General features: G+C 39.5%; 2 protein-coding genes across 2 annotated transcripts; one reads left to right on the top strand and one right to left on the bottom strand.

The window, feature by feature from the left end:
* Positions 1-364: 364 nt before the first annotated feature.
* LOC148821733 (flagellum-associated coiled-coil domain-containing protein 1-like) lies at positions 365-13,270 on the bottom strand. Its single transcript, XM_088930186.1, has 13 exons — positions 13,065-13,270; positions 12,539-12,626; positions 12,037-12,146; positions 11,469-11,562; positions 9,841-9,902; positions 7,740-7,837; positions 6,054-6,106; positions 4,941-5,040; positions 4,472-4,575; positions 3,661-3,732; positions 1,637-1,726; positions 1,234-1,343; positions 365-1,097 (listed from the first exon to the last, which is right to left on the bottom strand). Exons 1-13 carry the CDS (start codon positions 13,268-13,270, stop codon positions 908-910), a joined length of 1,377 nt encoding a protein of 458 aa, XP_088786312.1. The 3' UTR covers positions 365-907.
* A 2,122-nt stretch (positions 13,271-15,392) lies between these two features.
* Positions 15,393-24,026, top strand: LOC148821734 (flagellum-associated coiled-coil domain-containing protein 1-like). Its single transcript, XM_088930187.1, has 11 exons — positions 15,393-15,422; positions 15,825-15,866; positions 17,088-17,189; positions 17,295-17,356; positions 18,425-18,522; positions 21,082-21,134; positions 21,587-21,683; positions 21,825-21,916; positions 23,299-23,388; positions 23,647-23,815; positions 24,004-24,026. Exons 1-11 carry the CDS (start codon positions 15,393-15,395, stop codon positions 24,024-24,026), a joined length of 858 nt encoding a protein of 285 aa, XP_088786313.1.
* Positions 24,027-24,214: the final 188 nt, after the last annotated feature.

Genomic DNA, 24,214 nt, shown 5'->3' on the forward strand with positions numbered 1-24,214 from the left:
TATTCCTAATTATTTGTGGGATATTGGGATAAGAAATCCAGTGTAATTATCAGTTTGTGGCAAGATGACAAAAAATTTAAATCAAAATACCAGTTTGAATAACTATGATAGCACCCACACAACTGTCAGAATCTTTAATATCATTTACTTGTTTTCTTAATTAGTCCATTACAAAAGGAAAAATCTTTTTAAGAGATGACACTCGATTCGGGAGAACTGGGAGGTCGGAGGGTTACAACATAGGTTTGGGTACTGTGGGGGGGGTTCAGTTTTTGTAAATATACAGCCTGAATGATATGTAACTTTCCCTCCGGACAAACCTGTGCAATATTTTAAAATAAAAATTATTAATAAAACTGACTTCTCCATTTTATTTTACGCTTTATTTTGAAATCAAAAGTTTGATGGTATCTTACTAAAATGGTTGTACTATATGTAAGCATTGTCTACAATGAAGAATTATACAATGAACTTCATTATAGTTATATTTTGTTTTCCTTTTTTTTTTCTAGGAAGTAGTAGACCAATGATAAAATCGGAATATTCAGACATCCTTTGAAACAAATATATTTTTAATATAAATCAGTCACTTGGCTTCAAAAGAAGGCCAGTTCAAAAACATGAAATGTGAAATTTTGTAGACCCTTTTCAGAGGGAGGTCAGTGTGTCTTTTAGAAGCACTGAGGAAGGAGCTGCTACAAACACAGCTGTTTGGATTTAGATCAAACTTAAAGTACTTCATAAAATAAAGTATCTTGCAAATCAAATTTAAATGTAAGTTGGAATTGGATTGATTCAATTGCATTAAAAAACACAATACAATATCTAGTCGGTTGACATTGTGATTGTTGAGATTGAGTCTTTAGAAACATGTATGCAGTATAGTAATATGCGAGTAACTGGAATGTTATTGGTCAGTGTGAGGTGCTGTTGTAGGCCGGTGACCAGCAGAATGTTTGTTTTGTGAGGCCTGACTTTCTTGCTGCTGTATAGCAGACAGGAGTTTCTCCTTCACCCTCCGCAACCTTGCTGTGTCCTCTTGTTCAGTCTTCGCCCTCTCCTCATACAGCTCTTCACATTTGGAGAAAAATTTGCGCCTGTCAAAGTAGCATATGGTGAATGTATTTACGATTACACATAAAAAAAGCTTGTGGTTTGGAAAAAAAACAAACATTTTGACACTTGTCAATGCTTAGCATTTTCAACAGTGAAGTCACCCTGGACAGTTCTAACCTGAGGTCTGTATTCTCATTCATCAGCGCGTGGAGACGGTTCCTGTGTCTGTTGTCCACAGCCGAAATCTTTTGGTTGAAGCTCTTCTCCAACTCGGCCAGTTTTCCTTTCTGCGAAGATGTCGGAAGCATTGAATTTATTTGTCTACCAGGCCTGTCTGCTAAGCGTGAGGCTAAATCTTTGATTTGTTTTGCAGGACATCGTAGTTGACTGAAACGAAGTTACATTTACTCAGTGTGTCAAAAGACTGTTATAAGGGCTTGTGAGTTCCTTTAGAACAATCAAGGCATCGATGCTGCATAAAATTTCCAACTTTGAGAAGCCTTTAGAAGGTAACAACCATATTCACTGAAATTGATCAAGAAAAAAGCAGATGCATTTTTAGGAGCCCTTCATTTCTTACTTGAATCAGCAGTTCCTGCTGTGTCTGTTTAAGAACCGCATTCAACTTGATGATTAAGGCCTTGTTCTCTGCAGCCTCCAATGTCAGGGCCTGTTCAACTGAACAAATGCAGAGTTATTTTGAAGTAGGTATGGAAACAAATAGACACTCGCGATATTTGGTGTTTTTTTTTCAGGTTTCGAAATATACTAACGTATTTTCATGACCGACTCATGACTGATATTCCCCATTTTGACAATATCGCATCAAACCATCAATTTTCTAACCGCTTCTTGCAATTCAGAATCGCTGGGTACCTGAAGCCTATCCCAGGCAAGCAGTGGGTACAAGACAGGGTATACCTGCCTTGATGAATGAGACACCAGGCTCTTGCAGGGCACACACACAGACATATATAAACACACTCACACCAGGGCCAATTTTTCCCAGAAGCCAATTAACCTACTGTATGTTTTTGGACTGTGGGAGGAAACCGGAGCACCTGGAGGAAGCCCATTAAAAAACGTGGGGAAAACATACGAACTCCATGCCGATAGTGCCCCAGGTCAGGAATTCCACCCAGTGCCCCAGTACAGCGAGGTACCAATGCTAACCACTGCCACTGTACTGCCCAGAATATCACGTAAAAATGATAATTAGTCATTCTACCACATTCTACCACGGCTAGCATGAGCTGAATGATCGTATTCTCACATTTAAACATTTCCTTTCTGGTGATGATATTAGCTCAAGTGTCATATTTGGGCAGGACAACTTTTTTTTCCCACAATTGAAATTTGTGAGCAATTCAGCAAGGTCCAAGAAAAGATATTTTAATGTTCTGTTCAGTTCCGAATTAAGTTTGGTATTCAGTTAGAAGTATAACTGGTATCAGTCCATCTGATGATAAAAATGAACTTCTATTTTTAACTATTAACTTCTTTTTTTCCTTGTCAGGTTGAGAACGGGTGAGACAAATGACAGTACTGTGTAAGGAAAATGGATCTACAACGAAACAAGTAAATGAAAATTTGTCTCACAGCTAACAGATAATCTGGCACTGTACTTGAACTGTATGTACCGATAAGAAAAATACTCAACAAAAATACTTATCAATGGAAAGAACGGAAAGCAAATTAAGAGGCATTAAGAAGATGGCAGTTTTGATGCCTAATGACTGAAGGACAGAGGTTGGAATGGGTCATCCAATTTCACAAATAACATGATAAATTCAATTTTCATGTCAGTCAATTAAAAATTCCAGGAAATACTAATTGGGTTTTCAAGAGCAAAACAAATGAATAAACATTCATTTATTTTTAAAAATCCTGATTTGGCACAGTCACATCTAAGGTGGCACAGCAGTAACCAGGGTGGTAGTGTGGCTGTTCCTATGTGGAGAAGACGTGAAGTTACGTGAAGAGAAGTACATGATTGTTTTGTGTTTTAAAAACAATGATTTCGCACTCTTGGTGACCGATTTGAACAAATTAATATGATCAGATACAGTAACTTGTGTCAACTCTTTTAATGTCTTTATTCATACTGATGACTACCATAGAATACAGTTAAGTACACAAATTGTAATATATGCATTTTTCAACTGTTTAAAAGTTTTTTAAAATGTGGACTGGAGTGAAGTTTTCTGGACTCCTTTCCCTCTAACAAGTGATAGAGTGAAGGTATTATTAAAATTGAAATGCACCAGAACCAGCTTAAATGCCCTTTAACTACAGTGTTTACATGGGGGGAGCTGAGCTTGGTTTGGAATTAAAGAGATTCTGGCACAAAAGCTTCTCTGCCTCTACCTGAGGGTCAATCTTGAGATTACTGAGAGAATGAACAGGGCTTCCAGGAGTCAACCACTCCTGCCCCAGAGTGCCTCCTTACCAAATATCCAGTGCACTACACTATCCTCGATTAAACCTGCACTTATTCTTTATTTTTACTTGTTGTAATGCAGATATATCCTGCTCAGGAACCTAAAATTGTATTTGGTTCTGAATTTGTTTTAAAAAAGGAAAAAGCTTAGGCAGACACAGTACCGTTATTTCTTCTCTAGCTTTGTCCAGTAATTTTCCCTCCTCTACCGCCTTTCTGTATTGCTTGTGTAGTTCCTGAAAAGAAACTTGAACAAGTAAACAAGCGCGGTGTTTTGGAGACCTCCAGTGAACGCCATGTTTCTGTGCATCTGATGCTGTGAGTATGGAAAAAAACGACCCCAGGCCGAAGAAGCTGAAGCACCCTGCCAATTTACTGGTGTTAAAAAAGACCTTAGCAGGATTACACCCAACTGCCTTAGGGTACAGCTTTTAAAAGATGAATGATGCAAAATGTCTTTAATTCCAGCAGCCATATCACCCTGCAACTCACAACTGGCAGCCCATTGAAGCTGGTGCTTGGTACCTGGTTGGGAGACCTCCTGGGAATGCTGCTGGAAGAGTTGTAAGTGAGACCAGTAAAAAATGGTGCCATCCTTCAGATGAAGTGTAAAGCTAAGGTTCTGACTGTCTGTGGTCATTAAAAATCCCAGAGTGTTTCTCGAAAAGAGTAGGGGGTGTAGACCTGGGATCCTGGCCAAATTCCCCACTGGCTTTTACCAATCATGGCCTCCTAATAATCCCCATCTATGAATTGGCTTCATCACTCTGCTCTCCTCCCCACTGATAGCTGGTGTGTGGGGAGGGTACTGGTGCACTATGGCTGCCGTCGCATCATCCAGGTGGGGCTGCACATTGGTGGTGGTAGTGGGATTCCCCATTACCTGTAAAGCACTTTGAGTGGAGTGTCCAGAAAACGCTATATACTGTACTGTAAGTGTAGGGAAATAATTTAACGGGATAAGATTCCACTTACCTCAGTCTCCTTGTGGTGGCTTCTGCTGAGCGCAGAGATCTGACTTTCAAAGGCTTGCCTCATCTCATCCTTCTCTTGCAGAAACTGCCCCATCAGCTCTTGTTCTGCCAAGCAGAGGCACACAGACACAGAACACATGAAAACACTATGAGCACTGTCCTTTTATAGTCCACTTGTTTCTTTGTTAAAGTTTGCTCAGCTCTCTGACGCCCCAAAGAAGTTCTTTTCCCAAAATTAATTTCTGTCCATCTTTATAAGCTGACATCCTTGGAACCGACAGAAGAGTACATCTTTTACTCAAATAATAGCTATTTTCTTTGTCTTGATCGCTGTTACTAGCCAAGCAATCTATACCACATTTCTTGCAGCTACCAAATGAATCAGAATCTAAGCCGCTGTTGGCACTTTTATAACTAATAATGTCATTCATTCAGTATTGTGTTTGCAGTGCTGCTACCACACATCTTACTTTGCTTAAGAAGCTCATTTTGTTGCTTCTTCTCACTTTGAAGCCTCCAGTCAATCTCTTTTTTGTTCCATCTCAGCTCCATTTCCTCAGATAAATTGTCCTGTGGACATTAAAGGGGTGATGTTTATTTTTTCACAAGTGAAATAACACTGCACATTACCATCCATGAATGAATCCATGATTAGAAACCCATTGACAGAGAGCACCTGTGTACGGGTGTCAGTAGTTCAAGAAGGCTCCACAGCCAAAAAGTTGTGTTTCTTTTCTTCTTTTTTCAGCCTGGAATAAACTTTTACTTGCTCCTTTGCAGTGTGTGGGTGTAGTAATGTTAGCAAATAGAGGTGTACCATAGGACAAAATAATGGAAACACCTTGATCAATTAGGGTCACTGAGTCCAGTATATTGAAAGCAAAGGCCTGGTTGCCCATAATAATATACATGTAGAGGAGACCTTAGTGACTTAGAAAGAGTGGTGAATGTTGGGCCCAGTTTGGCAGAAGATTCAGTGATCAAAGCAGCCCAACTTACTGATATTTTGTGTGCAACACTGTCTAAGGTGGAAAGAGATCAATAGCAAGGGACATTAGTGGTAGTTCAAGGCCCTGACTTAAGTGACTTTAGACTGGTGTTTTTTGTCCACTCCTTGCTAGTATAAAGATGTTTTAATAAAAAAAAAAGATCAGACTGAATACTGATGGAGGCCGTCTTTTAAAATGTCCTTTTACATGTGAAATTGAACGATCTTAGCTTTAGTCTACAGCCTGAAAATACACATTTTCTGTTTAATGTCTACTGTAGCTTCACAGCAGCTTCACAACGTTTGTTGAACAAAGTGACCTTTTTGTAAGGAAACGATCTCTTAATTTGTGTCAGAAAGCCTTCTGGGTATTAATCAGAAGCAATGACAGGAGAAAAGTATACACCTTGATTTCTGACAATAGTGTATAAGATATGTTTTGCATTGCCTTATCTACTCTAAAAGCTCTATGCCCTGGCAAATACCAAGAGACAAGACAATACAGACAAATCTGTTAGCTGATGCACATTTTCCAAGACAAGCCAATATTGACAAAAATGTATTAGCTGACGGTATATAAATTCAGGTATTTTACCTTGTAGGCACGAAAGGAACTTTTCATCAGCTCATGTTCTTTTTCTAGCTTGCCTGGAATGAAAATCATATCAATTTAAGGTACTAAATTAGAGCACTGTTTGAATAAATAGAAGAAGTGTCACTACGCTGATCATCATAATAGGCTGTTCTCCTTGCTCTGGGTTATTATGAAAATGACAGGGTGTCCAGGCACGAAATAATAAACTGGAAATGTAACATTATAGATGTCATTTTGTAGAAACATATTCAGTTACATAGTGAAATAAGACATTTTCATTTTTTAATTCAATTTTAAATACTAATTGATAGAGGGCATGTAGCATGAACAGCCTCCTATTGGACTCCCAGTGGGTGGAAGTTTCCGGAAGGGAGCCCTGGATAGGCTGACTAATCCATATATGTAAAATATCATTTCAAAAACAAGTTTGAAAAGGTCAGATGTCTTATCCAACATTTTTCCAGTAGGTGGAAGCAAAATATTCTCCTTTGGTACCTGATCAGCACAATCAGTACACCCATTTTATAAGACTCATGACACACAAAACGTTTGAAGATGACATTTTTCTATTTCAATGACGACAGGACAAAATCGAATTGAAGCTTATAAGGCCACAGGAAACGTCTTCTCTTGGAAACAAACCCGGTTGGCCTCTTGCATCAAATCTAGTTTAAGGCTTTCATTGAAAAACTGTTGAGGATCCCATCCCATCGCCACTGACTCGTATTTTCGTATTGTATTAAATTAAATCTTATTGTGTTTTATGTATTAAGATGATGTCCAGTTTATTTCCTTTATCCCATTCTGGATTTCAATTTTTAATCATCCAAAACATTGAAGAAGCCCTGAAGAGTGCATATTCGTTCCTTATGCCTGGTGCTGTGCTCTGCTCAGAGACATTGCGCTCAGGAAGGAGTGTGCATTTTACACCTGTCATTGTGTTCTGATTTGGGGAGTAGAACACACTTTTCTATTTCATTTATTTTCTACTTTCTAGATCACACACGTACTTATTATTCTGACTGTGTGCGATTCGGACCTGTTCGAACGCTTGTAATTCTCCTGGAGGAACTTTAAGAATAAATAAATGATGGATGGAAGGTTACCTTTAATGTGTATGCTTTGTTGATACCAGGTAAAAATTATTAAACATACATGAAAAAGGAAAAACTGCTATGTACCGTAGTTACCTTTGTTGTTGATACTTCAAAGTCGACAGGGCTGGATCGTATTTGTATTTTATGTGTAAAAAGCTTGTGTAAATAAATAAACTGCTCGGGCACTTGAGTCTGGCCTCTTGGGTCACTTTAAAAGGAGGAAATGGTGCAGGCCAGTGGACTGTTGGTCATGCAGATTTTTGAGAGAGACAGAAAATGTAAAGCCTGATGTGATCCACCAAACTGTACCGTCCAGCAGGTGCCTGATATTATAATTCTTAATTATTAAAAGGCTCCTCAACACAGACAAATAGCACAGGATTTCTGTGTTTACAAGGAAATGGAGTTCCTTGCCATGCTCAGCTCACATTTAAGTGGAAGGAGCTGGTTATAGGTGGGTCCAAGCTTGGGGTTTATCCTGACCAAGTTTGTTTAGCATTTGGTAGAGTCAGAACAAACCGACAAAGTAATTAAAGTGATGAAGTAGAGTACAGGTTGAGAAAGAACTGGTTGGTTTCCAGCACTGTACCATAACGCTCTTCAGCACAGGCCATTTCCTCCTCCAGGAGCTGCTTCTGCTGGGCTTCCATGGCCATGACCTGTAACCTGTGGGTGTGGAGAAGCTGCCTGGGGGGGCAGAGAAAGTCAAATGCGGAATGAGAGGTACCCAGATAATAAGTACTACTTGACCACATTTAATAGGCTTTAAGATCCGTAAGAAGGGTTACAGTAAGTGTAAAGGACAAATATATTCAAGTGTCATAGAAGCATAGATTTAAAAACTTAATCTAGAAAGGCTGTTTAAACTATACTAATGGTGCTATGAATAAATCTATTGTTTAATCAGAGGTTATATATGCGTCAGTTGAAAGTTAAACAAAAGCTAAGCATGAAATGCTTCTTTATATTGTGTTCAATGAGTTCAGTTATTCAAAAAAGTAAATTTGCTCAATATTTGTTTTTATTTCTTTTGAGCTCTGCGACCAGAATAAACTCTTTTCTATTTAGCAACATTCTTGGGTTTCCCTATTTGATATCTAGCAACATTCTTCAAATTCTGAAATAAAATGCTTATGGTCCTTACTAAAATCTGAACTAGATTTTATTACATGGTCTTCTTTTTTATCTCACACTACATGGTAAGAAATCCATTATAAAGAGGAATAACTTTAATCTTATTAGGTCATTATTTTCTCTTATACTGACTAACATTAAGACATTCTGAACAGATGACCTCCATCACAGTTTCATTTGGAAGAGTCAACACCCAAGGATTTGATTAACAACTTTAATTAACCTTAACAAGCTTATGTTGGTTTGGCTGTAGCTAATGAGGAATGTAGAGTGGTTCACAGGACTATCCTTTAGACATGGACGTGATCAAAAGAGGCAGGAGGTTCATCCCGGATCTCAACCCCCACCTCAACCTGCCTCAGGTTCCCATCTTTCTGTCTCTCTGGCATGATTTTCTATCAAACATACCTGTCCAGTCATATTCCTTGGGCTTCTCTGTACTTTACCCTTTTTCAAGCAGGCCCGTGTGAGAGATTCATTCAAATTGTATTCTAGTCCACTACAAAGATTATTCTGAGATCTCAGCTACTGTTGTCATTCCCCAGCTTTCCTTGGGCCCTCAGTCACATATCCTCCCCCTCAGCTCAACCCCACGTGGGGGAGATGAAGCTTGCTGCCAGAAAAAAAAGTATGGGCAGGAAGGAGGAAAGACCAAACAGCCTGGAGAGTGGTCCTCCACCTCATGAATCTGACTTTCCTGCCCTGTCTGTTCAGGGGTCAGCTGCTGTAGGCATCTGCCCCAGCTATTTCCCTGGAGGCACGGATGGAAACTCCAATACCGTTGTGTCTTTCCTGCCACTCTAGCAGCAGTCAACTGGGAAGGGTGCCCTCTTAAACTACTCCACGTCTTGGGACCATGCAGCAGCTGAATGGCCCAGGCTCTCTTCAGTGGAGACTTGGGCATTAACCAATCCTTCTTCATCACTGGAGACTTGGGAATGAGGAGGGCTCGAACACGTGCAAGCACTGCAACTCTGACCCCCCTCCCAGAAATGCAGAGCCAGTCCACTTTACCAAGGGGTATTTTCCAGGACCAGCACTGACTGCTGTTGTCTACCTCCTGTTGTTTGGTCACATAGCCTCATTGGCAATGAGTGCAGCAGTCATTTATACCAGCTCCTCCAAGAGGACCTCCGTATTCTGGTTGGATACCGCACCTATGCTCAATGTGTCTTTTTCAGGATAATACTACTTTCAGCCACTAAGGGGCACTATCTGACCACTAGACTTCCACAGGCGGAAAGCTCCTCGGTTCTGGTAGGACCTTTGCATATTTACACCCATTATTAAAACATAGATGAGGTCAAAATGTCCGGAAGGTTCCTGGCCTTAGATAAAGGTGCAATGATTACAAAGCAAAACAAGACAAAGGCTTCTGTAAATTCTCTGTCAACTCTCCAACCCTTTACGTGAAGTCTCTGATCTCTCTAGCCTGCACGGTCTCTCTCTCAAATGGCTCCGATTCTTCCTCTGACTGCAGTGGTACAGTACAGTATATCCTTACATATAAGTCCACATGGTTACTGGGTCTCGGGACATCCCAGATGGCACTCTACCTGATTTCAGCCTCATGCTTCTGTTCGATCTCCTGTACTCTGCTCTCTGCCTCCTCTGTGAGCTGTTCCACAGAGAGAAACAAGACGTCAGCCCTTCAGAATGCATTTCTTCTTCAAATGCGCCGTACACCTTAGTACAGGGAACCTTTTTTCTTGTGTTTCAGAATGTCAAGCCTTGTTACCTGTGTTGCACTGCAGGACTGAAGAGGCTTGTCCATTCTGGTGCAACATATTCATTTAGATTTCTCTAAATTTACAGAGATTGGCTTAGTTAAGGGCAGTACGGTGGCGCAGCAGTTAATATTGCTGCCACACCACAATGGGGCCCTGAGTTAAATGGCGGTGGTGTCTGTCTGTATGGAGTTTGCATGTTCTCATGGGTTCCGCTTGGTGCGCCGGTTTCCTCCCACAGGCCAAAGACATGTTGATAGGTTAATTGGCTTCTGGTAAAATCAGCCGTAGGTGTGAGCGTTCGTAGGCATGCTTGTGCTGGTGTGTGCCCTGTGATGGATGGGTTGGTGTCCCGTCCCGGATGTATCCTGCCTTGCGCCTGTTGCTTAGAAGGATAGGCCCAGGCTACCCCACAACCCCCAGCTGGATGAAATGGTTAGGGTATGGTGTAAAACTATCCACCTCAACTGACAATGATAAAAGAAAGGTATGAAAAACAAGTCCACAGTGGTAAAACGGTTACACAGAGAGACCAGAGGCTGGTTAGGTTTAGTAATGAACCATGATTTTCTTGGTTTTAAATAAGCAATAGAAGAGTTTAGTATGATCAGGACTTGGCCTTTGGGTTTGTATCTGAGAGTTTTGACTTCTGAGAATGGTTTCTGCATTATATCAGTGCCACCACAAATGTGATTAACAGAGAAAGAAGAGAAAAAAACAGCCACAGCCCATGCTTAATTCACCTGTTTTGGGGAAAGAGGAGCATAGAAACTCACTGCTTTCTCATTTTTTTCACAGTGTAAAAATGCCTGAAAACAATAACTTCTTGATGTCCTAGAAATATTTCTATTACTGATAAAAAGTATCCTGACAATAAAAAATGCTGTTTAATCAGGAATGTTTTATGCTTGAATAAATTGGGTCAACTGTAACATTTTTGACCTACAGTACAGTAGGCAGTGTACAGCATATAATATCCACAATATTGTTCACTACAGCTGTAAAAAGATTAGATATTGTATTTTTTCATAGTAGTAAAGATATCTCCAAGCTCTTCTTTCATAATTATCACTTTCACGAAACACCACACATTTCTTAACCAGTTTAAGGAGGCATCCCACGTGCTTGGTAATGATTTTAAAATGGGTGAGTTGTTGCTGCAGTCTGTCACGAGCTTTCCAACAGAAGGCAATTATCCTCACTGAGAAACACTCGTACTTAATGCAGATAATACAGATGCCGCTCCTGCTTATGGTGTTTCAATAGACAATCCAACACGCTGATAGACAACTCATTTCCATTTTGAGTGGAATTAAGCAGTGGAATAAGCAATTCAGCAATGGAGTTGTTGGGCCTTACAATACAGTATGCAGTTGCTAGGTAACCAGGCACACAGGGCCTCTTGAGGGCCTTACGTGTCTGTGAAAAGAGTTGTTAGAGAGGGGAGAACAGCTCACCTTCCTGCGTGTCTCCTGATGGGACCTCTTCTCATCCTCTAACAGTGCAGTCAGCTTGCCAATTTGCTCCTTTAGGTCTTCCGTAATGGTCTTCCTAAGAAAGAAAACTTCAGGAACTTAGGACTTGAGCACTGCCTTATCCTGTGGCCCAATAATGATCCTTTATCTTTACCACATAAATCAGTTCAGAATAAGTTCTAATTCCAAATGAAGGCCTGGCCAGCAGCCTACAGCTTATGTGTGCACACCAATGACAGCACATAGGGGAGTAGTTTAATATTGCGCTTATGTCTTGTGGTGTAATGCTGTAATATTTGTCCATGACATTTTCTCTTAGATTTCATCCATCCTTTCAGAATCAATGTTTGCAGGTGTATTTAAAGTTGTAAAATTATGATTTAATGATTACGATTATGGTTGTAATTATAATTAACTGTACAAACTACGGAAGGGTTAACTCCTGTCTGGTTTGTATAATATAAGGGTTTACTTTTCTGCCTCCCTCAATGCGTTAAGTAATTAAAGTTTTAATAAGGCTTTTAATATTGGAATTTTTGGCTCTATTCACCTGGATTGTGAAGGAAGTCCAAACAATTCCTCGCCCAGGGTGACAGCAAAATGGTTTTTGCCTCTTGTCAGGGTATATCCAGGTGATAGCTCGACAGATTCCACATCATCCTACAGAGAATGAGAAAACGTGGGTAGACTCTTCAAAAACTACAGTATATAAAGGAGGTTATTGGGTTACATTAGAAACCTCATGTTCCTGTGAGCTACATTCAGCACCCCACCAGCTTCAAGCATTCTGTGGCGATGCGTTTGGTGTCTTTCCACATCATCCATATTCCAAAAATATACACTTCAATAGGAGAGTGAACTATTTTCTCAACGCATTCATAAATGTTCCCAACAAACCATTGCGAAACATTTCCAGTCACAAAAAAGATCACATTTTGATCCTTTAAATATAATAATTTATTTCCAAATAATCACATTTTGGTGGCAGAGAAAGTACTGTACAGGTAGGTACAGTACAGGACCGATAACGTGCTGTTGCTAGAGACACCCACCTTCTTCTTTTGAGCTTGCTTGGGCCAGCACCAAGCTTCTCTCTTCCTTCTGAGCGACGAGGTCAGTCTCACCGAAGCCGGCCTCCCTCTGCAGAGTTTCGTACAGCAGGTCATGAAATAAAGGGAGTTTTTAATTAACGTTCCTTCACTAGTGCTACAACATAATGATATACTGTATCACATAATTCTCTATGACATCATTTCCTGAAAGGCTATCCCCTGGTTATCTCCTGACTCTGTATTAGGGTCCTATCTTCTTCATTCTAGAGCCAGATGGTTGATCCTTAGTAAATCTAGTTCAGCCATAGTGTCTTACGCCTGGGTTTTCCATAAACACATTTTCCTATTGGCTGCTGTTGTTTGTTTTGTCCTTTGTCCAAGGGGCCTTCATCCTCCTTGTTATGTGCCCATCCCTTGTAGCTTCTTCTCTCTTCCAAAAATGACAACAGTTTTCATTATTTAATCTCTTTCGTTATTTGAACACTTTCACCTGACCGTACAGCTGCGGGTTTTCACTTTAGCTTACCCCGGCCTAGATGTGGGTGGCTCAACGTTAAGCCTGGGGCTTGCTGAGGCACATCTCTGGTGCCTGATGAGTCCTCCTGGGGCAGCTTTCCCTGTGCTTCCTGGTAATGGAGAGGTTCTCCCTAAACCGGCTGTTTGTTCATTCGTCCTTTTTGAGTTGATGACACTCAAACATGTGCATCGAGTCGCAATGTCGTGGGTATACATGGGTAGATTCTGCATGGAGGAAAAAAAAATATTAAAAATGATTTTATAAAATTTTATAAAAATGATTTTATAAAAAATTTCGTTTGAAATGAATAGAGAACGTTTAAAACATAATATAGCACATTTTACAACGACATTCGTTAGTGTTCATTCATTAATGACAGTAATCGTTCATTAATGTCAAAAATATGCACAAACAATAGTACTGCATAACTATAATGTCTTCTCAAGGTCTGATTTTTTAAATATAGTTAATGTGTACAGTACATATTACCTCAGAGAAGCTGTCCAAGAATCATGAACATACTGCATATACTGTATAAATAAAAACTGCTTAGACTGTTTCTTTCAAACAAAAACATTCTATGAAGCATTCAGGTGTTGTTTATAATCGGGACTTAGTGTCCCTGGAGTCTGTAAGTGGGTTTCAAGTGACTTTTCATTTTGTTTAGGTCTTGAAATTTACTTGAAATTAAAAAAAAAATTTCATAACCTTATCTTCTTGAGGTCTAATTAAGAAAGCGATTAGTTCCTTTAAGGCTTCAGCTAAGACCAGCTGCAGCAAAAACTGCATAATACAGGGTCTTTGATGCCACAAATGGAAAACTTTCACCTTAAAGGTGAAACATGGCTTAAAACATAAAAATGTTCTGATTGTATTAGAGCGTTGCATCCAAAACACACTCCTATTACTGCAGCTTCCTGAATTACAAAATGCCTACGATCTGTACAAGCAGAAGTTCTTGTTTCAACACATTCTGATGCATCACACCTATTGTACTGTTGATGGGCTGTGATCACCATATTATATTCTATTATTTGTAAAAACATCAATCCATTCTCTGAATCATTGCCTCCTTGCACTAACTAAATTAAACTCACCTAAAAGTCACGAACACAGACACCGTCTTTGATATTTCTCTTCTTTCACTTTGATCTCACTTTAACCTGCTTCTTTCTGTTGGTAGCTGGTAGCAACCTTAACTTCCATATGTGACAACCTGCTTGGATTGAAAAAAATGGCAAAGAAAGAAGAAAAATGAAAGAATACATAAGGTTTAGGCAAATTGTGTGGAAAATCTAGAAAGAGTTTTCTTCTACGTATTGATACTCACAGAAATGTTTAGTCAGAATGAAAATAGTCAATTTTAGCTAATTTTTTTCAAGTTCTAAAAACCTAGAATGTTCCAGTCCTCCATGCAGATTTTCCTCAGCTGCTTTGTGGAAGGTTTAATTTCCTAGAGACCTCTCTCAAATCTTGTCCCTTTGCAAAGTGTACAGTCTGAATCCAGTTGCTCTGGCAACAGAATCCCAAACAGATACAGTAGGTCACAGAGGAATTAAAGAGATAGTGTGCATTTTTGAAAAGTTGCCTAGTCTTCGGCTTAAGTCTCAGTAATGACCCTGTCCTATGCTATGATGCTTTACTGATCTCATAATGGTCTTTGGCTCAGTGTGTGTAGGTGAGAATAAAACCAGACATCTCATGAAAAGTGAACTTTAAAACGGCTGGAAGAACACACGTTTCATACGGTAAGACACCTCTGTTCCTTGTGTGATTTTAGCACTTGATTCATGGGATGAACTTAGTTTTAGGCAGCACATTAAACCAGGCAGTCATGTGCAACAGATTATGAGGATGATAAGGATTATTTTGAATTGAATAAAAGTTAAAAAAATACTCATCCCACAAGCAGAGGACATTATAGCCAATTTAAAGCCTGAAATAAACTTTTTGAAGGGGGCATGGTGGTGCAGTGGTTAGTATTTTCTCCTTGTAGCTCTGGTGCTCTGGATTCAATTTGGGGCCTGGGCTGTTTGTGTCTGTATCTGCCTTGCGATGGACTGACGTCCCATCCAGGGAGTATCCTGCCTTGCTCCTGTTGCATGCTGGGTTAGGCTCTGACTCCCCTGCGACCCTGAATTGGATGAAGTGGTTTGAAAATGGATGGATGGATATATCTTTTGAGACCTCTCACATTGTGACCCCTTTCACTAGTTTTCAACAATGTTTTATTGTCCTGTTTTGAAATAAGAATCCCTTTCCCCTTTTCTCTTATGAGTTTGTGTTTTGATGAGATTCCAGTTATAGTAACAATATTTCAAACTGCATAGAAGAGGGATGAAGAGAGCATACCAGAAGATGAAAGAGGTAACTGTGTGATGTACTGTATTTAGGAGAGCATAACATGTTTTCTAAGTTATCAGATATCACTATTAGGTAATCTCTTTTTTATGTCTTTTCTTCTTTTAGCATTAAACCTCAAAATAACTTAATGTAATGTCAAATTTAACCTGAAACAAAAGAGCTGTTTAAGGAAAAGTCCTCAAGTAAAGAAGGCTCCACACATGAAATGTCATTTCTCCTTTTTATTTTTCAACTCTAAATTTCACTTGTTGTTTTGCAGCTGACAAACACTGACACAGCTCCCTTCTAAAGGTATGCTGCTAACGTTGTGTGCTTGTTCAGATTAGTCTTTGCTAGGAAGGAAGTCAAAAAGAGAGCAAGAAAAACCGAACTAACTCAACACTGATTCCATTCATGCCTACACAGGTTGTGCCCAGCTCTACAGTTCCAGAGGAAAAAAATGTAAGTGTAAGTAAGCTAGGTCATATTTCTTAGATAGAGCACTATTTCTTTTAAGACACTGGTCAAAAGAAGCTGAATTTTGAGAATTTCTTTAAAGGGTTAAGTAAAATTAGGTTCTCTGTTATGAAAGGCATTTTTTGTTACAGAGAGTAACGGGAACATGTGGTATATTTTGATTAATAGAGTTTGGCATTACATTGAGTGGGACTTTAAGTCTCACTGCCTGAGAACCTGTGGAGACTCTCATTTGGCTAATGCCTAATGACGCCACACTGACCACAAAGTTATTAATTCAATTATATCAAAGCTCAGAAAATGAGGTAAAGCAAATGCCTGGACTGAAAAAAAAGCACTTGGTGCTCAAGCAAACACTTGCTGTAATTTAATGAATTTATTCAAATCTGTTTATTTAAACAGAGGAGGCAGATTTTTGCATCAGGTCTCTTGTTGGCTTTTAGAATGTCTTTTGTAATGTTTACCAATTTCATTATTTGAAACTGCAATATTAAAATAGGACATTTGGCATTTAATTGCTATTTTGCACACATTATAAATACTTTATAAATATATTATTTACTCTGAAATATGCATTAATGAAGCATTTATATATGAAAATAATGTGACTATTATTAACACACTTATTAATACACATTTCAATGAATCATTTTTAGAGCTGTGTCCTGCTTAGTAGACATTCTGTGTTTTTTTACAATTAAATACACAATACAATCTCCTAAATTTCAGTGCTAGCATTCTTTAAAGTTACAACATGTGCAGGAAAAGGTTCATGTAAAACAGAAAAGTAATGTTTCCAAGGAATTCTCTCCTGAAAGAATCCACCTGAAGATCCGCCACAATTTGTTTGCTGTTCTGTGTAAATTCAAATATCTGCATGATCCTCAAACAGTGGGGCTATTTTTGATTTCATTTTGTAAAGCATTTTCCAAATAAAAACTAAATAAATAACAAGAGATACAGTTTAATTGCCTATAAATTCCAAGCAAACACACACAAAATACAATGGCAAACCTATCTTGGATCATTCTTTTGTTTTTCAGCTTTCTGGTTTTTTTGCTTCATTTTCATTTGGATAACAGTTGTGATGTCCTCAAGAATATGTGAACTTCTTGATCTTCCATGCTCTTCCTTTGCACCAACACCTCTGTGAGGTGACGTGCTCTGCCGTGCTGATGGTTTTTTTCCTCCCTTTCCTGTATTCTGTATGAGTTTCCCAGGGATGACATCGTTCAGGATATGCAGGAGCAGATCAGAAAGCTGATCACATTGTTGAGAGATGAGCGCAGGTCACATCAGCACAGCTTTCAGATGGTGAGGTCTAATGCCATTACTTTGCAAAACACTGCTTTGGTTGTCTCACGTGACTCCCATACCGACAGTCTTTAACCTTTAGATCTGTATCTTTGTGGGTTACAGCTGAGTGAGGAAACACAGCAAAGATCTTTGAAAGTGAGTCAGCAACACGAGGAAGAGCTCAGGTGATGGCCGTTATTAACGACAAGTCAATCTCACACAGGCGGCACCTAATCACCATCACCACCAAACAAGCTACTGTACATAAACAGAGCTCAAACACCTCCATTCACATTCACTTCAAGCATTCCTCTCTGAATGGATTCCATTATTCCTCTCTGAATGGGGCTTGAGTCTCCTCATCCTGTGGCCAGGAGGCTACCCATTAAGCAAGCAGGTTAAGCTAAACGTTTCTCACCAAGTATTCCAAGCATTCACAAAGTATTCAATCCTTAGATGTTGTTGCCCCTAGTGAACTATAGATTGGAGTTTGTGCCACACTGTGGAGAGAGGAGTTAATTTGTCATGCAGTGTGTACATGTACATTGGGATTCATACTGTATATGCGCTGTTCTCTCAGGATGTGTACAGTACAATAGACAACACTCTCACACATGTATGCTGGTGCTCTGAAATTGCGTGTACAAACACATTTTTACTTTTCTCATAGTCAAATGTGTAAACGAAGTATCCATGAAGTTCTATTTCTTTCTTTAAAAAAAGGTTCTGCAAATGTTGGATGTTACATTTAAAACCTAATGTCAATTCTCAAACGTTTTTTTTTTCTGCTTTTTATACAGTACATAAAGCAATTCAAGCTTAAAATTCACAAAAAAGCGGGATCTTAAAGAGACAGGGAGTGTGACACGCCGTGGCTTGGGAGACCTGACGGTGTTTTAATGTATTTTCAGTGTTTTTTATCATGAAGAAATACATTTTAGAATATCAATATACATGTAAAGTATGTAAGGCTACCCCCCTTATTGAATATAATTACCTGTTTGATGGTTATTGAGGTGGGTTTTTAATTTTGAGTTTTAAAATAGTCAGTGCTGATATTGCTGATTTCAGTATAACCTATACGCTTACTGTACTGTATGTCTTTGCAGAATATAGTCATGTTTTTGTACTGATTCAGGCTTTGATACAAAAAGCTAGCTTCTAAGACCTCTATCAGGAAACGTTCTACCAAGCCTTTAGTTATATATTTAAATTGCCCCCTAAAACAGTTCCGATGCTCTTGGTTCCTCCAGACAGCTTCTTCAGGCCCACAGGTTAGAGATAAGAGCCATAGAGACGCAGCATAAGAAGATACTGGAAGAGGAGAAGATCTGTGCAGAAGAGCGATATGGTACAAGCACAAGCACAGATGACGATGGCACAGGCTCGAGTGGTCTTCTGCAGTGCCTGGCAAAAGTGTCCACACCCTTTCGATGATGGTCTAGCCATCCTTTCTTCCAAAGCGAAAGCTTATCCTGGCCAGCAAGGCCGATGACACCCTTAACCGAACTCCAGTCCATCGGCGGGCAGACACGCGCAGGCACAGACACGCACACGCTCACACCAGGGCCGACCTTTCCCAGACGTCGGTTAATCTGGACGTCTCTGGACAGCACTGCAGGTCTGGAATTAAAGCCAAGACTCTAGGCAGCAACTCTCACCACTGCATCCTCCTTGGTCATGAACAGTTTGGGTGGTAATGGTATACAGTATACATTACAAATAATAATATTTGTGCGGTGCGGAGCGGTGGCTCTGTGGCTAAGGATCTGTGCCTGTGACTGGAAGGTTGCCGGTTCAAATCCCGCAGCTGGCAGAGGAATCCTACTCTGTTGGGCCCCTGAGCAAGGCCCTTAACCCCAGCTGCTCCAGGGGCGCTGTACAATGGCTGACCCTGTGCTCTGACGCCAAGCTTCTCTCCCTGTCTGTGTGTCTCATGGAGAGCAAGCTGGGGTATGCGAAAAGATGAATTCCTAATGCAAGAAATTGTATAGGGCTAATAAAGCAACATTATTATTATCATTAATGTACTGTATATACTGTGGTGCATACTTGAATTCAAAACTTAAATGCTCAAACGGAACACTTTAATGGAAATTAAACGTCAATGAAAAGACAAATTACAGACTAAAAGCTGTTGACCACAGAAGTACTGGTATTCAACCCCCAGAGTTAAAACTTGATGGCAGCACCTTACTGTATATCCGAAATTCGTTTGAAGCTTTTCCGTCATCTCTAGCAACCTTGCGCGTACGTATGGATGGAACAGAGTTTTGCCCCCATTTGTCTTTGCAAACTAGCTAAGACCCTGTCAAGTTGGTTGGGGATTGTTGGGGGACAGCAGTTACCTCAGTTTCCACAGATTTCCTATTGGATTCAAGTCAGGACTTTGACTGGGTCACTCAAGGTAATTTTTTTTCTTGTTAAGACTCTCCAAGGTAGCTGAGGCGTAGTTCTAATCAAATGTGAATTTTTCCCCAGTACGTTTCTGTGATTTGCCTATAAAACTTTCTCCATCCATTTTTCCTCCAGTAGTGGCAGACTTCCCCAGTCCTTGCTGATATAAAACAGTTCCATAGGGACCTTTCAGAGACAGAATTGCCTCAAAAACCGTTGAACCCCTACTGTTACACAGAGACACAGACCAGCTTACTGTGTGACTTTTTGCAAGGCACTGTACTGTAGGACTATAGCAGCTCATCAGGGTTGACAACATTAAACAGAAAATCAGCTTTGTATTGAAATTGAGTATAAAGAAATCTTGTGAAGGTGAAGAAAATGTAAAAACGGTCTGCTGGTTCTCACCCACATGAGATATTGTACACTTATAAGACTGTTTCCTTTAATCTTAATATTGGAAAATATAAGGAGACAAAGTCTCATATGTTGATGGGACCTGCAGTATTATGCAGTGCAGTAGAGCCGTTTTGTTTCAGCATCCCTATACAATTATTCGAAGCCTTTTCAATATAAATGTATATTTTGCTGGAATTGTTTTAGCTGCCTCAGAAAAAAAGAAACATGCTCATAACAATAAGAAGACAGCTCTTTTAGTGATGGAATATTGTGAAAAGCTGCATACCAGAACAATGATGACTCACTTTTAATACCAACTAATTGAGCAACTAATCTGGCAGTACTTTCACAGCTCCATTTTTTAACAACTATTCATCAAACAGCTGTGAAAAACAGAGCTTGTTTGAGCACGCAACATGAAGCATGTAATGTCATTTTAATCTCTGTTATTGCTGGGGTTTCCCAGTTCTCCAAAAACATAGCTTGTTTAAAAATGTCTAGAGGAAATCAGAAATCAGAGTTCATATTCCTTCCTTATTTGTGCTTCAATGGTAAGAGTAGAACAGCAATCCATCTCAGATACACAGGACTAATTTCAACAAAACATGCTGTGAGAGGGTTTAAAACCCTCTGAACAACCTGAACAGTAATCCATCCATCCATTTTTTAACCATTTCATCCAATTCACAAGACAGCTTAGATTATCCAATAGCCAATTAGCCTACCACTATGCCAGTAACCCACAAGAACATGCAAACTCCACACAGATAGCACCCCGGGTTCAGAACTGAACTCATGGCTTCAATGATGCAGTGATGCTAAGCACTTAGCACCTGTGCCATCCTGAACAATAATCCTGCTGTATAACTGTTTAACTAATAAACATAGGGCATAGTAAGCTTAAAATTATATATATATAACAGTCTTACTAGAAAATGTGTACTCCAATTTTAAAGCTCATATCTGGTTTGAAGTATTTGTAATTAAAATAAATGGTTTTTGTCTGGTATAAAGTCTGTTTGTATTTCATGTTTTATTGCCCACTCAATATAACTTTTAAAAATACAAAATACAGTTGTTGTAGTGACAGGTCTTTTTTTATTATTCCTGATAGCTGTGCTGGAAAAAGACTATGATTTCCTGAAAAGCTCATTTCACACCTACAAGGTAAGGAAAGTGTCTGTTGTGCCTGGAAGTGTTCTTACTCCCCTGTTTTTCTTTAAGAAAGGGCCTCAGATAAAAATTAAGAAGCTGTAAAGTCACTTTTCAGATGTATTGCTTAATTTGACACACTCCAGGTGTCTTATATGTTTTGTTCCCCACTGTATAATGTAACAAAAGAACAATAACATTCTTTTGCGTAAAGGACTTTTTCTGTTTATTGACATAATCATACAAACTGCCAAAGAGACTTGTTAAAGTGTTTACAGTATGTGCAGTGGATACTCTTTAGAATATCTTTTAGTGTTCATGTTTTTCTTTTTTATGAAGATTGTACCGAACCCTACAACTTTTCTGCACAGCTGTATTGATCAAATATATTTTGAGATCCATTCAAATGTCATTGCAGAAAATAAAAGTCACTTTTCCCTTCAGATAATGCCAATCACTTCCCACAGGAAAGCATCTCTGAGGAAATGCAGGAGAAATGGTTCCAAAAGGAGAATCAATGGAAATTGAAGCATGAAAAAGAACAACAAAAACAATTCAAAAAAGGTGAGGCTCGCTGCAGTATTTACAGGTCAAGCATTGATGTGCACATACTGTAAATATATACTGTGTATATATATTGAAAGCCCTCAGATTGAATGCAGGCTGCGACTGATTTTGAGGCCCTGCTTCTGTGGTTCTTGACAGAACAGGAGTTGCAGGAGCAGTTTCAGAGAGAGATGGACCAGATGAGAAAGTCGTTTGAGAGTCAGATCGCAGCCCTCGACAGGAGCCACCAGGTGGAGACTGAAGCAAATGGGTTCTTTCTCCTATTTCGACACAGTCCCTATCTTTACAAACACTGTGAATACCTGATTCTCCTACGAATGAAGGAGAAGGTGAAGCTCCAGTTGTTAAGCATTCTCTCGTGATCAGACCTTCTAGCTCTTAATGTAAAAGTGAAAACCATTTGCCCCTTTTGCACTTATAACACGTACAAAAATAAATACTACTCATCTCTAGGATCAAAAGAATTTTTTTATTCTAAATTTAAAGAAAGCACAGCAATTTAACAATACAAGAGTATAATTTTGGTAGCACACTCTTAATATTGACAACAGCAGTACCATGTTATCGCCAGGTGTCAAAGGCTTAGCAAGGCTTGTCCTAGTCTGTACTGGGATGGGGATCTTCAGTTGAAAACCAGGTTGCAGCTGTAAATTGTATTGGTAGAACCCTTTCCCTCTGGAGCAGAATATCTAAACTGAATTCCTAATATGTTGTCCATGTAAACTATGCTTTAAGTGGGTGACAGGGCACACTGTGTTGTAGGAGGTGTCATTCGTCTGATTAAACTTTAAGACAAGGTCCATTCTACTAGGTCTTTAAAGGGCTTGAGGCACTGTTCTCAAGTGTAAATTACACTCTAGGTTTGGCGTAGTGCAATTTCTCTCTCCTCACTCTCTAATCTGCTGTTTCTTGGAGCTTCTGGCACGTAATGGCTGGGTGTTGCACTTCAGTTCTCCTCTTGCACGTGATGTATTCTGGAATGCAAGGATTATTTATATTATTATTATTTGTGCCATATGTCTCTAACAAAACTGCATTGCAGTGTTTCATCTTAACCTTACTGGAAACAGCAGGAATCTCTGATGGAAGATGGTAATACCATTCTTCTCTCATATTAAAGAAGTTACCAGAATAATTGATGCTCTCTACCAGTACACCGTGCTGCCTTTCAGATAAGACGTCAAGCTCAGGTCCTGACTACTGTACTTGGCCATTGAAGAACCCATGACATGTTTTGAAAGAGAAGAAGTGTTAACGCCTGGTTACATCATTCAATCTGGCTAATTCATCTGATGAAGCCAATACTCGGTGGTCCTTCTGATCTGCTCTGTAACATGACTCTGGGAGTGCAGAATGGTGTCTATGGGTCACCCCTGGAATACACTTCAGGGCAGGATGAACTGGGTCCCTGCCTGTACTGTATGTACAGCAGGTGGCGATCCTTTAAGTAATTATCTCCGTACAAATTTCATCTGGTCTTGAAAAGAGGAGGTTGTGGAGGGATCCCAAATCCTTTAAAATAAGTTAATTGAAAATAAGGGATAAATTACCTCTATTATGCCCACATGTTTCTCATATTTACATACATTTATACCTGTGTGTATTTGAAAAGGCACTGAAATCACAGCTGTCAGACAAGGAGGCTACAATTAGCATGCTGACTACAACTCTTAAATCCTCCCAGGCAGAGCTGGACCTCACAGTAAGGAGCTTCTGATATTTTTCATACTGTGTGCAGTAGCAGTAGTTTATACTCAGATTGTGAATGATAGCGCTTAGATGTGCTTTCTCATTATATCTGGCTTCAGCTAATCTCTTTTTCCCCAAAAAGGTGACATTTCACAGTAGAAAACGAGACTTTCAGTTAAATGGCATTTAGAGTTGAATGCTAATTTAGCCTTGAAACACAAACTTTTTTTGGTCTTGGGTTATTCCAGTTTTGCTTGTTTTTCAACGGCAGAAAGGAAAGCTGGCAGCCTTGGTGAGGCTCTTCGGTCAGAGGGTGTTGACGATGGATGAGAAACAGGGAGCTCACCGCCCTGCAGTCATCAGTGAGATTGTAGGCAACACGTTGCAGCACAAGATAGATTCCCCACACCATGAAGCTGCAGAGGAACCACCTGCCGCTGGTAATAGCAATTACTTAGAAATCAGGTTAACTCTCAAATATAATATAATATAATATAATATAATTATGTTATATTATAATAGCATCTTCATCAAGAAAAAAAAATAATTGCTGTAACCAAATTGTAAAAACCCCAAATCAAAGACGCCTGTTTTATGTTCTTATGCCTTTCTGTCCTTTGTGCTCCAGACATGGATGCTGCGTCGGGATAAAATCTTCAGAGAGAAACGTTCCTCTTAGAAAAGTTCCAACTCTTCTTTGATCAGTCAGGATGACACTTCTTTGCAACAGACAGCCCAACCCTTGAACCCTTCCATAGCTGCATAAAAATAAAAGGGGTACCTCTTACACATTTTGTACAGTGTGCTGCAATGATACTATACTATGCTGTACAGTATAT

The sequence above is a fragment of the Atractosteus spatula genome, chromosome 13 (genome assembly GCF_055471065.1).
Source record: "Atractosteus spatula isolate fAtrSpa1 chromosome 13, fAtrSpa1.hap1, whole genome shotgun sequence".
NCBI classification, from domain to species: domain Eukaryota; kingdom Metazoa; phylum Chordata; class Actinopteri; order Semionotiformes; family Lepisosteidae; genus Atractosteus; species Atractosteus spatula.